We start from the raw sequence: 18115 nt of genomic DNA, 5'->3' as shown, positions 1-18115 counted from the left end.
AGTCCAATATGGATTTTGATACAATCACGTAGGAAACTTATGCGTTGTTGTTGTTGTTGTTATGTGCCGTCGAGTCACCTGTGACTCATAGCGACTCTATGTACAACAGCCCTAAACTCCGCTCTGTCCTGTGCCAGTCGCACCGTCTCTGACACTCCCATCCCAATTATCCCAGTCACTGAATCAATCCACCTCATAGAGGGCCTTCCTCTCCTGCGCTGTCCCTCCACCCTCCGAAGCATGATGTCCCTTTTTTTTTTTTTAGGTCAGACCTAGTTCCTTGAATTCCTGGTTATTTATGGGACCCACCAGGTGGATGTACAACAACAGGGATAACAATTTACCAAGAAAGGGGCTGAAGTTTTAGTGGGCAATGTATGCCCCATGGATAATGAAAAAAAATCAAATCATTGCAATTTTATATTCAGAATAGTTGAGGGCTTCCCAGATTGATTTAGCAAATATATGTGCCAAATGCAGCTCCATTTATCTCAGCTTTACTGTGACAAACATGTTCCTAAAAATCACCATTTTATGGAGACCTCAAATCCACTGTCATCCTACAGATTCCAACTCTCAGTGTGAGCCTGGAAAGCAGAGTAAGACTGTCTCATTGAGGCTGTAAATCTTTACGTGAGCAGACTGCCTCGCCTTTCTCTCACGGAGAAGCAGGTAGGTTCAAACTACCTCCCTTTGGTTCACAGACAAATGCATCACCCCTGGTGCCACAAGAGCCACAAGGGCTCCAAAATCAATCTCCATAATAGTCTATGTGTTTCCTACTGCCAAAGGGGCCCTTTAGAGTAGTGAGAGAAGATCTTCACCCTGAAACCCACAGCGTCCCTTTTCAGCAGAAAGTAGCTAAGAGAATACGCCATCCCCTTTTCCTTATGCGTCAGGGTGAAGTCTCTCTCAGGGAGGAGTGATAGGGAATGGCAAGGGACACACTGACAAAGGAGATTAATCAGAACTGACTTTGACAAGCACTGTGGCAATTGGACAATTAAAACAGACATTCGGGGCGGGGGGAGAAGAACGAACTGGGGAGGAGGGTAGAGAAAACAGCGCAACAATGAATGAATGAAAACCCCAAATCTCTGTAAATTTTCATTAAAACTAATAAAATTTAATAATAATTTTTAAAAAAGAGCCACAAGGGCTCCAGTGTCATGCAAAGTCCTTCAGGATGAACCTACCAGACTTAGGACAAAAAAGAATACAGAGACCGAGCACTTTCAAAACATCATCAATGAAACACACAAACAAACAAGACTGACTACAAATGCTAGCACAGTTTTACCCTGTAAAATAGTTAAGTAATCCACAAATGCTATGAAACTATGGCATTTTAGCTCTTAAAAAAAACCTGAAGTTTGCTTGTGGAAGTGTTTTGTTTTTTGTTTTGTTTTTCCCCAATAGAAGAATAACAAAATTTTTATTTTCAACTTTTGGAGGAAGCACCAGACTGTTTTATGTAGAGGTTTTATCCTTTTACATTCTTTTTTTTTTAAAGAGTTGCACCTTTTGAGTTATGATTTGGTGAAAGAAGGAAGTCGGAAATTTCACGCAAAGTTATGAGACTAGAGTTATGAGGTCTCCATAAAATGGTGAGACTAGAGGGCCTGGCTCGGGCAGTTGTTAGATATTTTAGCGGGTGTGCATTTTTAAAATTTATTTTTCTTTTATATTGGTGGTTGTGGTTGTGTACTGTTGAGTCAGAACCGACCCATAGCTGACCGGCCGGCAGGTTTTCAGAGGCAGATAATCTCACGGGAGTATATTGCCCATCCTTCTCTGTGGAGCAGCTGGTGGCCTCGAACCACATTCCTTTGGGATTGCAGGGCAGCTTATTGCCTCTAGCCACAGAGTTCCATATACTGGTTATATTGGTTAGCATTCAGAATTCTTATTTGTGTTTATTCATGTGTTTCCATATTCCTTCATTCACATTGTGTTTCATATGATCATTCCCAAACATTGTGTTTTATAAGATTAATCACCATTAATGTATGCCCACTATTACCCATCTTTTCAGGTCCCCACTGGATCTTCCTAATTCCTTCACCCATCGCTTCGCTCACCAAACTCTCTAACCCCGTGACTCCCATTCACCCATCCTCAGCCCCCCTGCTCCCTGCCCTTCCCCGTGGACTTTTATACACATTTTACTAGTTATCCGTCTATTTTTACAGTAATGACCTTATGCAGTGTTTGTGCTTGTGAGTTGTGTGTTCTTACATCACTGTGAGTTCTCATGGCCTACTGCGTGGGGAGTTGCCCTGCCAACACAAAGGCAGGTGGTTTGAATCCATCAGCTGCTCAGGGAAGAAAGATGTAGTCTCTTCCTGTGCAAGGTTTAGACTCTGAAAACTCACTGGAGGATCTGCTACGAGTCGGTTCTGTCTCAACGGCAATGAGTTCTTCTTTATACGACTGGGTTGGCCCAATGGTGGTTCAGTGGTGAAATATTTGCCTTCTCCATGGGAGAACTAAACTCTATTCCCGACCGATACGGGTCACGTGCACCCATCACCCTTCATCAGTGGAGGCTTGCGTGTTGCTTTATTTGTTTGTTTTTGTCTGGGCTTTTTGTATGTTAGTTTGATAGTGAACAGCTAACTTTGGCCAAGCTACCAAACTCACGGTATACAACTCACTAATGAAAAATCTCAATCAGCCAGTGGAAATTCTCTTGAATGAAATGGTCCAACCTACAGGGAACCATGAGACTAGTGCAGGACCAGGCAGCTCCTCGGCCTGTTTCGCCTGCATTTTCTCTGAGTCAGAGCCAGCTCAAAGCTACCTTTCATAACGCTCGGCTCAGACAGGCCACTTTCCTCTTTCAGCCTGTGTTGCCCCCAGACAAGATTGCTCAGAAGCAAATCCAAATTTGACCTTTATGCTCAAAATGTTTCTTGGTTTATCAATTAGATTAGAGCAAAGTCATGCTTTCAAAATAAGCATTAAAAAAGAACTGAAAGTAATCTCTCATTGCTATTGAGTTGAAAATGACTAATAACTGACCCTCCGGCATATTTCCGAGACCGTGTGAGAGGAGACAACCCAACTTTATCCTGAAGATTAGCTGGTGGTGGATTCGAATCGTCCACAACTGGGATGACAGTGCAACTCTCAATCCACTAAGCCGCCACAGCTGTTGTAACAGAACTGAAGGTAAATGTGTTGTTATTATTGTAAGCAATCTAGTTGACCTTCCAGAGAGTTATTAAAACCAGTCACATGGGAAAAGATGGCCCATCCTTCTCCTGTGGAGCAGCTGGTAGATTCGAACTTTGTGCCTTTGGAATTGCATCACAGCTTCTTACTACTAGGCCAGTAGATAATAGGAACTCAATAAAATAAAAATTGGAGGATGTTCATTATACGATCAAACTTATTTAGGAATAAAATGAATTAAGCAATGTTGATTGGTATTAGTATTAGTATTTATTATTATTTGAATTTAGGACACAGCAGAAAATTTAACCAGCTAATGTTAACTGTAAACCCTCAAGAGGGCAGTTGATTTTGCAATGCATTTGACCTTGAAATCTCCCCTTTTACGTGAGGGAAGAGCAACTATTAACATCTAAAAATAGTGTTTCATTCAGCACGATTTGGAAACACTCCTTCAGCGTAAAGGTTCATATTTCTGGCTGTAGAATATAAGACAAGGATTTTGCTCAGTATAAAATAAATTATGAAGTAAGTCAATCTGATGGACATTAAAAAAAGAAATTTGCAGTAAATTTTCAAAAATGTCATTAATGCATCTAGCATAGCTGGTTGTCTTTCTCCTGCCTCCCAAGCACCATAAGCCAGGCAGGGCTGACTGTTAAAATGCCTCCCGGGAGTGAGGAATGCCACCTCACCAACAGGGTCCATCAAGGCCTTAGAAATCTACAACAAATAATTAAAGTTGATACTTTAAAAGCATTTTGTTTTCTCAGATTTCAATGTGATTTTAATGTCTATAGATAAAAAATGCTGGGTTTTGAAAAGTCAAAAGCATAAGCCTCATTAACTTTGTTCTCAATTAGCACTTTTGACTAAGGTTTCTACATTAACATTTCATATTCTAATTCAAATTTTCAACTAGCTCTTTTTCTTTTCTGCTTTCCACATACAGAGCAAATACAAGGTTAACCAAGAATGGGACATATTTTACTCCCTTATTGTGCTGACTGTCAGCCAAGAGAAGATGAACTGAATTTGCTGTTGTTGTTAGCTGCCAATCAATTGATTGTGTTTTATGGTGGTCCGATATGTGCAGAGCAGAACTTCTCCAAAGATTTTCTTTTCTTTTTTTTTTTCAAAGATTTTCTAAAAAATAGATTGTCAGACCTATCCTCCGAGGCAGTTCTGGGTAGGTTTGAACTGTCGAGTTTTTCTTTAATAGTTATGTGCCCCTCAGGAATCCTGAAAGAGCTGATTGTTGTTAGGTGCTGGTGAGTCAAGTACAATCCATAGTGACCCTGTGAACAATAGTTCTGTACTCTATCCCAGCTTGTGGTATCCTCATCATCTCTGACACTTGAGCCTCTTGCTGCAGTGACTGTGTTAATCCATCTGCCAAGGGTCTTCTCCTCTTTTGCCGACCCTCCATCTTTCCAAGTATTCTGTCCCTTTCCAAGGAATAGCATCTTGTAACAACATGCCCAAAGTTTGAGAGACAACAGTTAGCTATCTTTGCCTCCAAGGAGCACTCTGGCTGCACTTTTCCTAAGACATGCCTGTTCTTTTGACAGTCCATGTTCTTTTGGCAAGGATATGCTGTACCCTTCTTTCACACCACAACTCAAAAGAACAGATTTTTCTTCTGTTATCCTCATCCATTGTCGAGATCTGAGATATGTAGGAAATGATTGAAAAGACAGGACCACCTTAATTTTCAAACTAACTGTGCTCCAGTAATTTGGAGAGGTCCCCAACAGTGGACTTGTCCAATGTTATATGTCTTTTGATTTCTTGAATGCTGGTACCAGTAGCGTTGATAACCAATCCAAGCAAGACAAAATCGTTGGCAATTCCAATCCTTTCTCTATCTATCATGATGTTGCCTATGAGCTCAATGGTGAGGATGTAATGTAATTTTAAAGCATTTGCACATGACAGTCCACAGTAGAACGAAAACATTAGAAGCATGTGACACAGAGAGCTCCAATTCCTACTTCATGGATGTAAACTTACCAGTATGCGAGACAATTATCATCTTCATTCTCCACATAAAATCACTATCTTCCTTTTACAGGCCCCCAACTGCATCCACATTCTGGAATTAATTTATTTAAACAAAGGAGTGAAGGAAAGATGGTCTTGATGAAAGCAGAGAATATCAGAAAGATGTTCATTTGTGTTTTACTGACTCTACTAAAGCTTTTGGCTGTGTGGACCCTAATAAAATACAGGTAACATCGAGGAAGAAAAGAAATCCTACAGTACTCATTGAACTCTTGCATAAACTGTACATAAGGCAAATAGTAACAATGGAACACTGTATGGTTTAAAATTAGGTATGAGTCCAGGTTGTATCCTTTCAACATACCTGTTTCATATGTATGCTTACTAAATACTCGAAGCTGGACTATATGAAGAAGGATGTGGTATCAGGATTGTAGGAACACTCATCAGTAACCTGTGGTATGAACATGACATGATCTTGATTATAATAAGTAAAGATGGTTTGAAACAGTTCCTTACTGATGAAGCTCACACTGTGCAGCATTCAGCATGAATTACAGCTCAGCATAGCAAAACGCCTCAGATTAGACCAACAGGCAACATCATGATAGATGGAGAAACGATTGAGGTTGCCAATGAGTCTGTTTTCCTTAGATTCACATCATCCAGAGAAGCAACAGAGAAGAATTTCAATTTCATGTTGTATTGAGTAAATCTCCCATCAAGGACTTCTATAAAGTGCTTATGAGCAAGGTTGTTCATGCACTTGATCCAAGTGTGGTGTTTTCAGCTGCTTCATATGCACATAAAAGTTGTGCAATGAACAAGACTGAAGAACTGATGACTTTGAATTGTGGTGTTGGTAACACATACTGAGTAAACCATAGACAGCCAAAGGAACAGGGCCTGTGGTGGCCTGGTCAGTGCTGAGCAGCACTGTGAACCTAAAGAGAACAAGTCTGTGGTGTTTGGATATACCAGGGGCTCCTCGGGAGAAAAAGGAGTGTTTTCCTGTCTTGTGATTCATAGCCTCAAAAAAACCTGGTCAAGGGTCACTATGAGTAGCTTCTGACTCCGTCGTGATGACTGAGTGAGTGTACAAAAAGAACAAACAAAACTATGTTGGAAGGAGTGAGGTCAGAGTGTTCCTCAGGAGGAAAAATTCTAAGTCTCCATCTCATATACATTGAGCGTGTTATCAGGAGGCTCTAGTCCTTAGAAAAGAATGTCAAGCTTAGAGATGTGTCTAGTCAGTGAAGACCCTGGTTAAGGTGGGTCAGCGCAGTGGTTTCTGAGTGGGCTTTAGCACAGGTGAGAGTAGCACAGATTTAGCACAACTGTATCCTGTGGGTTACCTGATTAACTCGGGCCCCACCCAGCACAGTGTTCCCGCAGTGATGTTTCTAGAAACCAATCAAATGTCATTGTCTATAGTAGCTGGTGGATAGATGGATAGTAGATGAAACTAAGCAATAATCAAGATGTTTACAAGACAAAGCTAGGGTATGAGATGTCCAGAGGGCTTTCAACAAGCTGTGGCTTAGTCCTGGGAGATCTAGAAGCTGATGGAGGTTTGTTTTATGTCATGTTCTCTCCTTGAAAACAGTCCATCACTTGGGAAGAACCTATAATCTTCAGTTGGTAGGCAGAATGGTCGATGGTGCCTAGAGCCGTGTGAGTGGGAGGACTGTCAACAAGAGAAGAGGGAGCACTAAAGCAAGATCGGAAAGACCATCCTCAGGGGGCAATCTGCCCCTTAGACTGAATTCCCTGGATTTCTTCTCCATTGCTTTTTTATTGTATCATTCAATACTTCTGCAGTGATGGGAAAGAAAGGATTCTCATGTCACTGAGTTTTGCTGCTAAACAGCCCATTGAAATGTTTGAAAGTCAGGGTCAGGAAGGCTGGCTAGTTGGCTTCTGAAGGGCGGGTAGAGAGTATTCTCACACAAGAACAGGAATGCATTCTTGTTCGATTTAGAAAGGTAGAAACCCAAATTCAGAGCCCCACTGGCTCAGCTGGTCACAAGTTGCACTATTAACCACAGTTCAGCAGTTTGAATCTGCTAGTTCTCATTAAGATTTACAGCTTTGGAATACCAATGGAGGGTTGACATGAATCAGGATTGACTCAACAGAAACGGCTTTGGGGTTTGGCTCAGGAAAATAGTGTCTCTCTCTCGTCTCTCTCTCCCTCTCTTTCTCTCTCCCCCTCCCCCACCCCTCTCTCTCTCCCTCTGACACCCTGACTCTTTTTGGGAGAAAGTCTTCCTCTCTACAACTTTTGCTTCTTAATTCTCTTTTCCTTCTCTGATTTCTTTTGTGCCAAATCCACCTCTTTTTTTCATATCTTAAAAGCAATTGATTTAAGCTATATCTTACATTGCTATGATCTCATGAAAGTACCAAAATTCATTTTCTAAAAATAATCACATTTACAAGGGAAGGGTTGGAATTTATAGCCATTTTAGGGAGAGACACAATTTGACCCATAACACAGCTGTCACTGATAAACACACCTGTTCAGCAGCCTGACACAGTCAAGACCACTGCTCACTCCCATAGCAGGTCAGTGTAGCTGGGGGCCTGGGATATGAGGGACTTGGAGATTCCGACATGCTCTGCACTGACATCCAGGAAGCCATGTTCCTTCAGTGACATGGTTCCTCCACGTACAACAGGAAACTGCTAAGACATCTGCAGTCAGTAATGACAGACAGGTCAAGGACTACAGCCTCCTATATGGATTGGAGCTCAACAACAAGAAAACAAAGATTCTCACCACTAGGCCAACTGGCAGCATCAGTATGGATGGTGAAGAGACTGAGATAGTTAACAGTTTCCGTTTACTTGGTTCCAAAGTCAACACTCTTGGTAACATCAGTCAGGGAATCAGGAGACAAATTGCATTAGGAAAGTCAGCTGTGAAGGACCTCTCAAGGGTACTGAAGAGCAACGACGTCAGGCTGGAGACTAAGGTGTGCCTGATCCGGGCTATAATCTTTGCAATTACATGCTATGCATCGGAGAGTTGGACAGTGAATAGGGATGATAGAAAGAGAATTGATGCCTTTGAGCTGTGGTGCTGGAGAAGAGTGTTGCCTATACCATGGACCCCTAGGAGAACAAAAAGGTTTGTCCTGGAGAGGGTGAAGCCAGAATGCTCCTTGGAGTCAAGGATTCTGAAGCTTCGTCTGACATCTTTGGGCATGTTGCAAGGAGGGACTGGTCCTTGGAGAGGGACATCATGTTTGGAAGAGTGAAGGGACGATGTAGGAGAGGAAGACTCTCGATGAGATGGATCGATTCTGTGAGTGGAGTGGTGGGAATGAATGTGTCTGAGATGGCGAGGTTGGCACAGGATAGAACGGCGTTTAGGGCTCTTGTACATAGGGTCGCTATGAGTCACAAGAGACTCGATGGCACATAACAACAACAACAACAATGACAGGAGAGAGCAGAATGGAGGTGACAGCGAGAGAGTTGGAAACATGCAAACTGAATAACTAGAAGGAAAAGGATATGAAATGGTACAACCTGGAGACTGATTACATGGAAAAGCAATTTCTTTCAGAACTATTTTTAAGCAAACATTCAGAGACTCTGATTATTAACAGACACCCCTTAGTCTTGACATGAGTATGTACAATTGCCACATGTTTAAGGGCTTATCATTACTGAAGTCAAATGGTTGCTGTCAATCAGACAAGTAAACACAACTGAATATCGCCGACAGAGAGAGAGAGAGAGAGAGAGAGAGAGAGAGAGAGAGTAAGTAAATGGAGTTAACAATGCTTCGGTGACTCCAAATGCAAAGAAAACTTTTCCCAGCTGTTACTAGACACTCTGCAGCGGGAAACACAGATATCCGCGCACTTAAGGGGGGAAAGGAAGCGTTTCTTGAGGCCCCCGATGCACTTGTAGCTACTAACATCACAATTCCTGTATAGCAAAGTCTACCTGTAAAATGAAACATCTGTCCAGTGCTTTGCTCATTTTAGAAGAGAAGCATTACTTTCTAACATTGCTCGAAGGGATCCTAATTCAAAGACACTAAGAGGCCAGAGATTTGGCATACTACCTCCAAAAACCACGTATCTATTTATAGAGCAGTATGTTTTCTATTGCATTTTGCGCGCGCACCCCCACCCCCCCACTTCCCCAGCTTGATTCCTTTCTGACTCCACCTGCTTCTGCACGGACTCCCAGCTGCGCTGCAGTTTCTGTCTTTGGAACCAAATCTGCGTCTCGCACTGACTGGAGAGCACTTGGGCTGGATTGGTCAGAAGCAAGCGGAGGAGGAGCCACTCGGAGCATTGCCCCCTCGCAGACAGCATAAAAACCAGCAGCCGGTAACCACGGCGCCCGCCAAAGGCTGAGCGGACCCAGGGCCTGGGGACCCGCGCGCTCCTGCTCCGCCTCCTGGGCACGTGCAGGCGGCCCCGGGCGCCCCCAGTGGCCTCTCCATCGCGCGCTCATGCAGGCGCCCGGGCGCGCAGAGGCACCGCGGCTGCTCTGCCAATTCTTTTTCAGAGATCTGAATGCACGCGGCTAAAGTTAAAGCAGAAGTGAAAACAACAGGGCAGACTCTTTGGAACTGACAATGAACATTTTGAAGCCTCTGCGGTTTCAAGTGAGGAGGGGTAGAGCCTAGACTCGAAGGCGCTGAAGCCCCGCCTTGCAAGCTTTAGAGCTTGTAACAATCAATCAGCGTGAGGACACTGGCTTCCAGGCCGATGAAGAACTGGGGAGCAGAGCTGAGCTGCTGACCTCGGGGGGCCTGGAGGCCCCTCGCCGCAGGATGAACTCCTCACAGCAGCACCCGGGGCTGCACACCTCTCTCCACATCTGGAACCACAGCAGGTACGGGCTGCACAGCAACGCCTCCGTGTCCCTGGGCAAGGCCTACGCCGACGGAGGATGCTATGAGCAACTCTTCGTCTCCCCCGAGGTGTTCGTGACCCTGGGGGTCATCAGCCTTCTGGAGAACATGCTGGTGATCGCAGCCATTGCCAAGAACAAGAACCTGCACTCTCCCATGTACTTCTTCATCTGCAGCCTGGCGGTGGCCGACATGCTCGTGAGCGTCTCCAATGGCTCGGAGACCATCGTCATCACCTTGCTGAACAGCACGGACACGGACGGCCAGAGCTTCACCGTGAACATCGACAACGTCATCGACTCGGTCATCTGCAGCTCCCTGCTGGCCTCCATCTGCAGCCTCCTCTCCATCGCAGTGGACAGGTACTTCACCATCTTCTATGCCCTCCAGTACCATAACATCATGACCGGGAAGCGGGTGGCCATCATCATCACCTGCATCTGGGCGGCCTGCACCGTCTCGGGCATTCTCTTCATCATCTACTCCGACAGCACCGTGGTCCTCATCTGCCTCATCACCATGTTCTTCACCATGCTGGCGCTCATGGCCTCCCTCTACGTCCACATGTTCCTGATGGCCAGGTTCCACATCAAGCGCATCGCTGTCCTCCCGGGCACCGGCGCCATCCGCCAAGGTGCCAACATGAAGGGGGCGATCACGCTGACCATCCTCATCGGGGTCTTTGTGGTCTGCTGGGCGCCCTTCTTCCTCCACCTGATATTCTACATCTCGTGCCCCCAGAATCCCTACTGCGTGTGCTTCATGTCTCACTTTAACTTGTACCTCATCCTCATAATGTGTAACTCCATCGTCGACCCTCTCATTTATGCCCTCCGGAGCCAGGAACTGAGGAAAACCTTCAAAGATATCATCTGCTTCTACCCTCTGGGAGGCCACTGTGACTTGTCCAGTCGATATTAAATAGCAAGAGAGGCTGTGCCCCCAAAAAATTCAAAACAAAACAAAAAGAGGCACAAGAGACTTTTTACATTGTTTGCAACCTGAATACTGCAGCCTCAGCTTCCCCTTCTGTGCACAGCATCTGTTGGAAATGTATGTTGTTCAAATTTAACTGTATGATTTGTTTTGATGTGAAAAAAAGAAAAAAAGTCTGTATTCTTTTTCATTTCATGCTACTTTGAGGCTGTGAAACGTTCACCCCTGTTACAGGTTGGAGGCACTGTGAATTGATAAAAGAAGGGGGAAGTCCTTATTAAAAGTGCCACAATATCTCCTTTTTATTATGTGTTAAGATTTGACATTTGGCTTGCTTTAGTAACAGGGAAGTCACAGTCTTATTAAATCTAATCTAATAAATGATTTCTGATATTATCATGTATGGCATTGAACCATAGAGTTTTGACACTGGCATTAAAGGGAAAATTAGAAAGATCAACACCGTCACTAGGCTTTCTAATAATTTAGTAAGAGCCTTGTTTATTCGCCTGTGCAGAAGGAGAAATGAGCAAAATTCTGGAACAAAAGGGGGAGGAGGGAGGAGAAAGAAGCAACGAGGGAAACAGTGAAAGTCTGAGTCAAAGAACTGTGTGTGTTTCTCTAAGAGATTCATGTGCCCACACAAACAGCCTGCTGGTCCAGGCAATTTGATTTTGGGGGTGGAAATAGCATGCATGGAAACGAAAGTGTTATAGAAAACTAAGTTGTCAGGTCAAGCTAAACTTCCTCCTGTCAAATTACACCCAGCCTCCATCAATAAAAACGGAGAACAGGAGCTGTATTGGCCCTGTAGGAAGCAGTCCAGTGTCAGCCCAAATGTCTTGAAAACGTGATGTTGTACTCAGTGACCTGTGCTCCTAGATAAAATTAACTCACAGCTAAGGTCCAATCTCATCCTTTTTTATGCAAAAATGACTTCATGCTCACTGATTGCTTATGCTTTTTTTCCCAACTGATGTGAAATTACCAATTACCCAGGATTTTAACTTTCAAAAACAAACCCACAGGATCCGTGCTTCCCAGCACTATGTGTGAATGTCTGTTTTGGAGACACCTGTGGGACTGACACGCTCTGGGCAGGAAGACAGACACTTCCTGAACCTCAGAGGATGAGGATGGGATGAACAAAGAAGCTGGCCTCCCCAGCAGCAGCACACAGAGTAAATTATTGTAAATCATCCCAGAGATTCAGTCTCTGAGCAGTAAAATCTGTACTTGGCAATGTGTGGGTTCTTGAAAACAAAAGGGAGAGAGAATATATTGGGCTGAATATTAGCAGTTAACCATCTTGTGATTTAATTTATGTTTTCAAATGCAAATAGAGTTAATATGCAAGCTCTCCATTCAAGTGTAAATGGTTTACATTTTAACAATAAGGCATGAGAAATACTGCAACATTCATATGGAAATATTGTGTAAATGAAAATTTAAAAATGAGAGGAGTACTGGAGATGAGTTTTAATTCTTTCTATTGCATTTCCTTTATTTTGACTTGTAAGTCAGGATAAGGATTTCAATAGAGATGAATAGACCCGTTAGAGTGCAAAGCTGGAGAAGTCACAACGTCCTTGTCACTGCTAAAATTCATAACCCTTCTTTCACATAATGATTATGAGAAGTGCCGGGGACCAGAGATATGGAAGAGAGAGTTCTGCGTCTTCTTCGCCTCTGGCCTTCCACTCTATTCAATGGCTCCTCCAGGTGTCAGTTCAGCTGCTGCCCAGTCCATCTCTAACTTCTCCCACTGGGATAAATACTGGCCCCTGGGTCTGAGCTATCCAACTCACCATGAAGGGTTGCTCCAGTGTTAGGACCCATATTCATCCCGGTATGCCCTGCCCCACCAACCTTTTTTGTGCTCACAGCCCAATATGGGAACTTTTGGTGACTTTTTTTGTTACTGAAGCTGTCTTATTTAATTTGCCTGTTTCTCATGTGTTTCCTTATTGTATTGATTCTTCTTACTCTATGCATGAAAACCAAAATTTTCCCAGAGGAATAAGCTTTATGCTAGCCATCCACCTCAATTCTGTGTTTAGTGACATTTGGAGTTAGTCCCATCAACTCTAACTAACTGAATTGTCTGTCACTGGATCAGATGTTTTGGTAGAAAAGTGCAGGATGGAGCAAATGTATTTACAATCAAGACAAGACAAGAATGGAGATGGAGAGTGGGACTGGGGACCTGGGAGGGAAAGGCTGGGAAACAGCCGGGCAGATGCAAAGGGAGGTGGCGTTGTTAGGTACCATCAAGTCAAGTATAACTCATGATGACCTTCTGCACAATGCCTCTGAACCACCCTCACCATCTTTGATAGACCTGAGCTCATTGTTAGAGGCGCTGTGCCAATCCATCTCATTAAAGGTCTTTCTCCTTTCACTTTGCACTTTTCCAAGCATGATGCATTTTTCCAAGGACTGGCCCAGCCCCTCCAAACAAAATGACTCAGACAATATTTCATCATCCTCTACGGAGCACCCTGGTTTTTCTTTCTCCAAGACTTATTTGTTTATTCTCTTGAGATATTCTTTCATGGATATTATTCTACAATGGGATATTCAGCACTCTTCTCAAACACATAACTCAGAGGCATGGACTCTTCTTTGGTCTTCCTTACTCATTGTCCAATTTACAGATGCATAGCAAGTAAGTCAAAAGACAATGGCTTGAATCAGGTGCACCTTAGTCTTTGAAGTGACATTATTGCTCCTTAACATCTTGGACAGGTCCTTGACAGCAACTTTCAAATATGGTGGTAAGTATCTTTCAAATAGGTCAAAGATAAAGAACAGGGTTTCACACAATTTACCTGGGAATTTTCACCAAGAGGCAAGTGGATTCTATTTCTACACTCTTCACCCTACATCTAGCCCTTTGAAAAGTTAGTCCATCATAACATTCAAATCCCAGAGTAATTCTTGAGATTAGCTGCATATTGAGGTCTCCCCTGCTCTGGTGGTCTGTTGGTTAAGTAGTGGTGCTTCCAACCCAATGGTGTTTTAACTGCACCAGCTACTCTGTAGAATAAAAATGGACAATCTCCTCCCATGTGATTTACAGCCTCTGAAAACCAACTGGAGGTGGTTCTGACTAGATAGCAATGAGATGTTTTTGGTTTTGTTTTTGTTTTTCTTTCTTGTGGCCTACCTATTTTGTTTATGTACTTTCTGTACCCTACATTTGACGTGCGAGAAGAAGATGGACACTCCCCTTCAGTGCAATTTATAGCCTCTGATAACCCACCACAGGGTCAGGTATGAGTTGGCTCTGATTTGATAGCAATGAGTTTTGAGTGTCTGAATGCAATTCAGGAGTCATATGTTTAAGAGACACTTTAAAATATTTTTAAGATGTAAAACAATATAGGGATTAACATAATGTTAGACAGCTAAGAGAGGATGAAAAAGTATCTGAATCAAAAAATGTATCTAAAATCTTTTTTATTTCTGGATACAGTTTTCCTGACAACATCTTGACAGACATTCTTAATGTGACATCTATTTCAGTGGTAACAATAATGACAGGTAGAGGTTGACCATCCTTCTACAGTGGTTTACAAGTCATTAAGCCCTGGCATTATCTTGGCTGCCTGGAGAGAAGGATCATGGGAGACTCAGTTTTTCCAGTGGAATATGGACTGGATAGGGCTCCACTGAGCTAAACAGAAATATGAGAGTAATAAAATTGCTATTCTTCTGAAAATCTATGACAATAAACACACAGTCAGGACACGAATAAAGTCGCAGGATAACGCTAAAACTGTTATACATGCAATGTACACTCTCAATAGATGACTCAGCCAGATGTGTTTTAAATTTCCTTTGAGATATTTCCTTCCTTCCTTCCTTCCTTCCTTCCTTCCTTCCTTCCTTCCTTCCTTCCTTCCTCTTTCCTTATTGAGTTTATCATTGTTTGCTTTTAATCTATTGTGATACAGAAAGGTGAGGAGAAAAGTATAAAACAAAAGGCCAGGTATTAGCATTAGTTTGACTCATTAGACCAATTATTTGCTCCCAACAGGTAATGATGTGGCTACACTCTTGTATTTATCCCTACTTGCCTTGCTTCACAGAATACTACTGGAAATTATATATTTATAATGGAATTAAGAGAAGAGTGGAGGGGCTCCTTGTTTATTTTAGAGGCATTGCAATGTAAGTATCAACACTCAAGGGTAGAGTTTTCATCACAGACCCATTCAGTGACATCACAGATGGAATAAAGGAAGAGAGAAAATTAGATTAGAAAATCCATCAAATTGGGGTATAAACTGATGTATCTCCGGAATATGCTTGAGAAGTGAAATAAGTATTGCCACAGAAAAGAACTTCCAAGAACACAATCATAGGAAGACAAGGGTCTTTTGAAGATGGTGGTTGTAAATTTTAGTTTATCAAGCTGTCAATACTTCAAGAACAAAAATTAAAATATCCAAAGTTTTTGAGAAAGCAGTAAAATGGATTTTTTTTACTCTGTTATTCAGAAATATAAAATGATAGCATTGATTTTTTAGGACAGCAGGCAACATGTATCATAAACTTTAATGTACCACAAAGTGGTGTTTACCCATTGATTTTTTCATAAGAATTCATTTAAGAAGTGAAATTGCCTTCTTAGGAAGCTGCCTCGTGCCGGGACTCTCATATCATCTCTTCGGTACACCTGTGTGAGGATCATTGATCAGAGGTACTCACCCTTCAAGCCTCCATATGTATTAACGTATGATATTCCAGCATTGTCCCACTGTGAGAATCTTGGCAAATGGGAAATAAGAGGTAATGTGAAATCACTTTCTGATGTTAGAAAGGCACCCTTTCTTCTATTGAGTACTGCCTGTAGCAATTAACTTATACAAAATCAACGTAAATACTATGATGATGTATCTGTCCTGTGATCATCTTTAAGGTTAGTGTTTAAAGTATGCAGTGCAGGAGAACATACTCCAGACAGAGCTGGTACAGAGATTTTGATATCTTCGCTGATATTTTTCCTGAAAGGGTTCTTCTAACTAACTAGCAAAAGGCATATTAGATGTGGGTTTTTATGAGTGAAATGGGCATCGAGAAAAGAAGTGATCTAGAAAGAAGCCTCTGTAATGTGTATAAATAAATGATAAGATTTCCATCCAGTTAGCCGCAGCCAGGCTAAGGAGTTCTAGTGGCTCAGTCCTTACTAGGTGTTGAGCTGTTTGTTCCCCAGAAGGTCAGTGGGTCAGATTCACCAGCCATTCTGGGACAAAGGTGAGTTGATCTGATGTAAAGATTCCCATCCTGGGAGACCAAAGGAGGGTTGTTGTGAATCAGCATCAACTTCATGGCAATGAGATTGGTTTCTTTAATTAGCAGTCAGTCTCACATTAACAATCCATCTGAAGTTCTGGATAGTCCCATGTATGTTTTTAAAAAGCTCTCTTTTGCCCAGCTCAAAAAATTTGAACTTATCGAAACAATTTGGTTGTATTCTTTCACAACACATAAATATGCATTGGCTTGTGTTTTAAGTTGAAATACAGAATATGTGTCAGACAACAAATATCTTAAGAAAAATATCATCAATCTACTTTTAAATTCCTGTATATTACCTTATATAAATAAAAAAATAAAATAAATAAGCAGCCTTGTCCCTGGACAACAATATGAATGGAAATGTTTGCTGTTGTCATACCATGTTTTTTATATCTGCTGGAATGAACACATATTAATGCTTTAAATTGTTTATAAAATAAAATACATATAAAACAACCAGGTGTTCATGGAAATGCAATCAAGAAATGACCAGTGATTTACAGCAAAAGAATAGAAGGAAAATAATAGCAACCTTCCAAGTAAGACGCCAAAAGGCTTGTAGATGTTGTATATAGGTGTTGTAACACCAGCACCTAAGACCGAGTTAATGATTCCCATCTGGTTTCCCAGTTTGCAGCTTTAAGTACCATCCTCTGTAGACAAGTGTAGCTTTCCAGCCACAGTCACGCGGTATCAAATTCTAGACTTACCACTTTTTATGTGAAATTCTGTTGACATTTCTTTTTCATCATTCGGGACACATAATAATGCCTGTCTGATGGAAATCTTTTCAATCACTTGCTAAGTATCTGGAAGCTAGACAATAAATAAGGATCGCAGAAGAAGAATTGGTGAAGTGTGTTGGAGAAGAGTCTTGACTATTCCATAGACTGCCACAAAATCAAACATCTTGGGGAAATCATAGCCAGAGTGTTCCTGATGTATAGCAAGTAATTGTGAAGACCATGGCCTGGATCAGGCTCACCTTACATTCTAAACTGACATCGTTGCCCAAGATCTTAGTCCCAATTCTATACCTCATCGTAAGTAAGATTTATCATTTGCTTTGGTGGCATAGTGTGCAGAGAATTGCACTATCAATCCACAGGCAGTGTCTCTGCTAGTTGGAATGTACCAACTACTCTGGAGGAGAAAGATAGGCAGCCTCTTTGGATTGCAGCTTACTGCCCCAGAAGAGGGTAGTGACTAGATGGCTGTGAGCTGGAGGTGTTTTGTTTCATTTTCTATGGATTAAATGCATTTGAGCATTACAGATACAGCGACTGCTGCTACTGCAGCTACTGCAGCTGGGTCGAGTCTGATTTATGAAGATATCTTCCATCAGGTTTCCAAGGTGGTCGGTATTAAGGAAAACAGCTCTGTTCTCTTTCTTCTGAGGAGAGCCTGGCAGATTGGAACCTTCAGCATTTCAAGTTGGCAGCCCAATACAAAGCTCTTTATACCTCCAGACTTTCTAAAGAGACACATTCAAGAACAAACGAAAAGACAAATGGAGAAGCACAAAGAAGAACTAAAACTCATGGTCATCTCATTGATTCTGACCTATAGAAACTCTTGATTGAGTTCCCTGGGATGCGAATGTTAATGGGAAGACTGTGCAACTTTCTCCCTCAAAATCTATGGGTTTTCTGAATCACTGGAAAGTGGAAATGTGCAGGCTTTTGTGCTACTTGTTGTTGTTATGTGCCGACGAGTCGTTTGTGACTCATAGCGACCCTATGTACAACAGCCCTAAACCCTGCTCTATCCTGTGCCAATCTCATTGTCTCTGACACACCCATCCCGATT

General features: G+C 42.4%; 1 protein-coding gene across 1 annotated transcript; it reads left to right on the top strand.

Moving 5' to 3' along the window:
- The first annotated feature begins 9982 nt into the window (after window positions 1–9982).
- On the top strand, window positions 9983–10984 carry LOC102873532 (melanocortin receptor 4-like). The gene has a single exon (XM_006892724.1). The coding sequence runs from the start codon at window positions 9983–9985 to the stop codon at window positions 10982–10984; it is 1002 nt and encodes a 333-aa protein (XP_006892786.1).
- Window positions 10985–18115: the final 7131 nt, after the last annotated feature.

Source organism: Elephantulus edwardii, unplaced genomic scaffold (assembly GCF_000299155.1).
Source record: "Elephantulus edwardii isolate Elephantulus edwardi_28Jun2011 unplaced genomic scaffold, EleEdw1.0 scaffold00118, whole genome shotgun sequence".
Classification (NCBI taxonomy): Eukaryota; Metazoa; Chordata; class Mammalia; order Macroscelidea; family Macroscelididae; genus Elephantulus; species Elephantulus edwardii.
This window is presented reverse-complemented; position numbering and strand designations above follow the sequence as displayed.

Excerpts from the sequence above, each read along its gene's own strand:
- LOC102873532 (XM_006892724.1), top strand. The coding sequence starts at position 9,983 with ATGAACTCCTCACAGCAGCACCCGGGGCTGCACACCTCTCTCCACATC.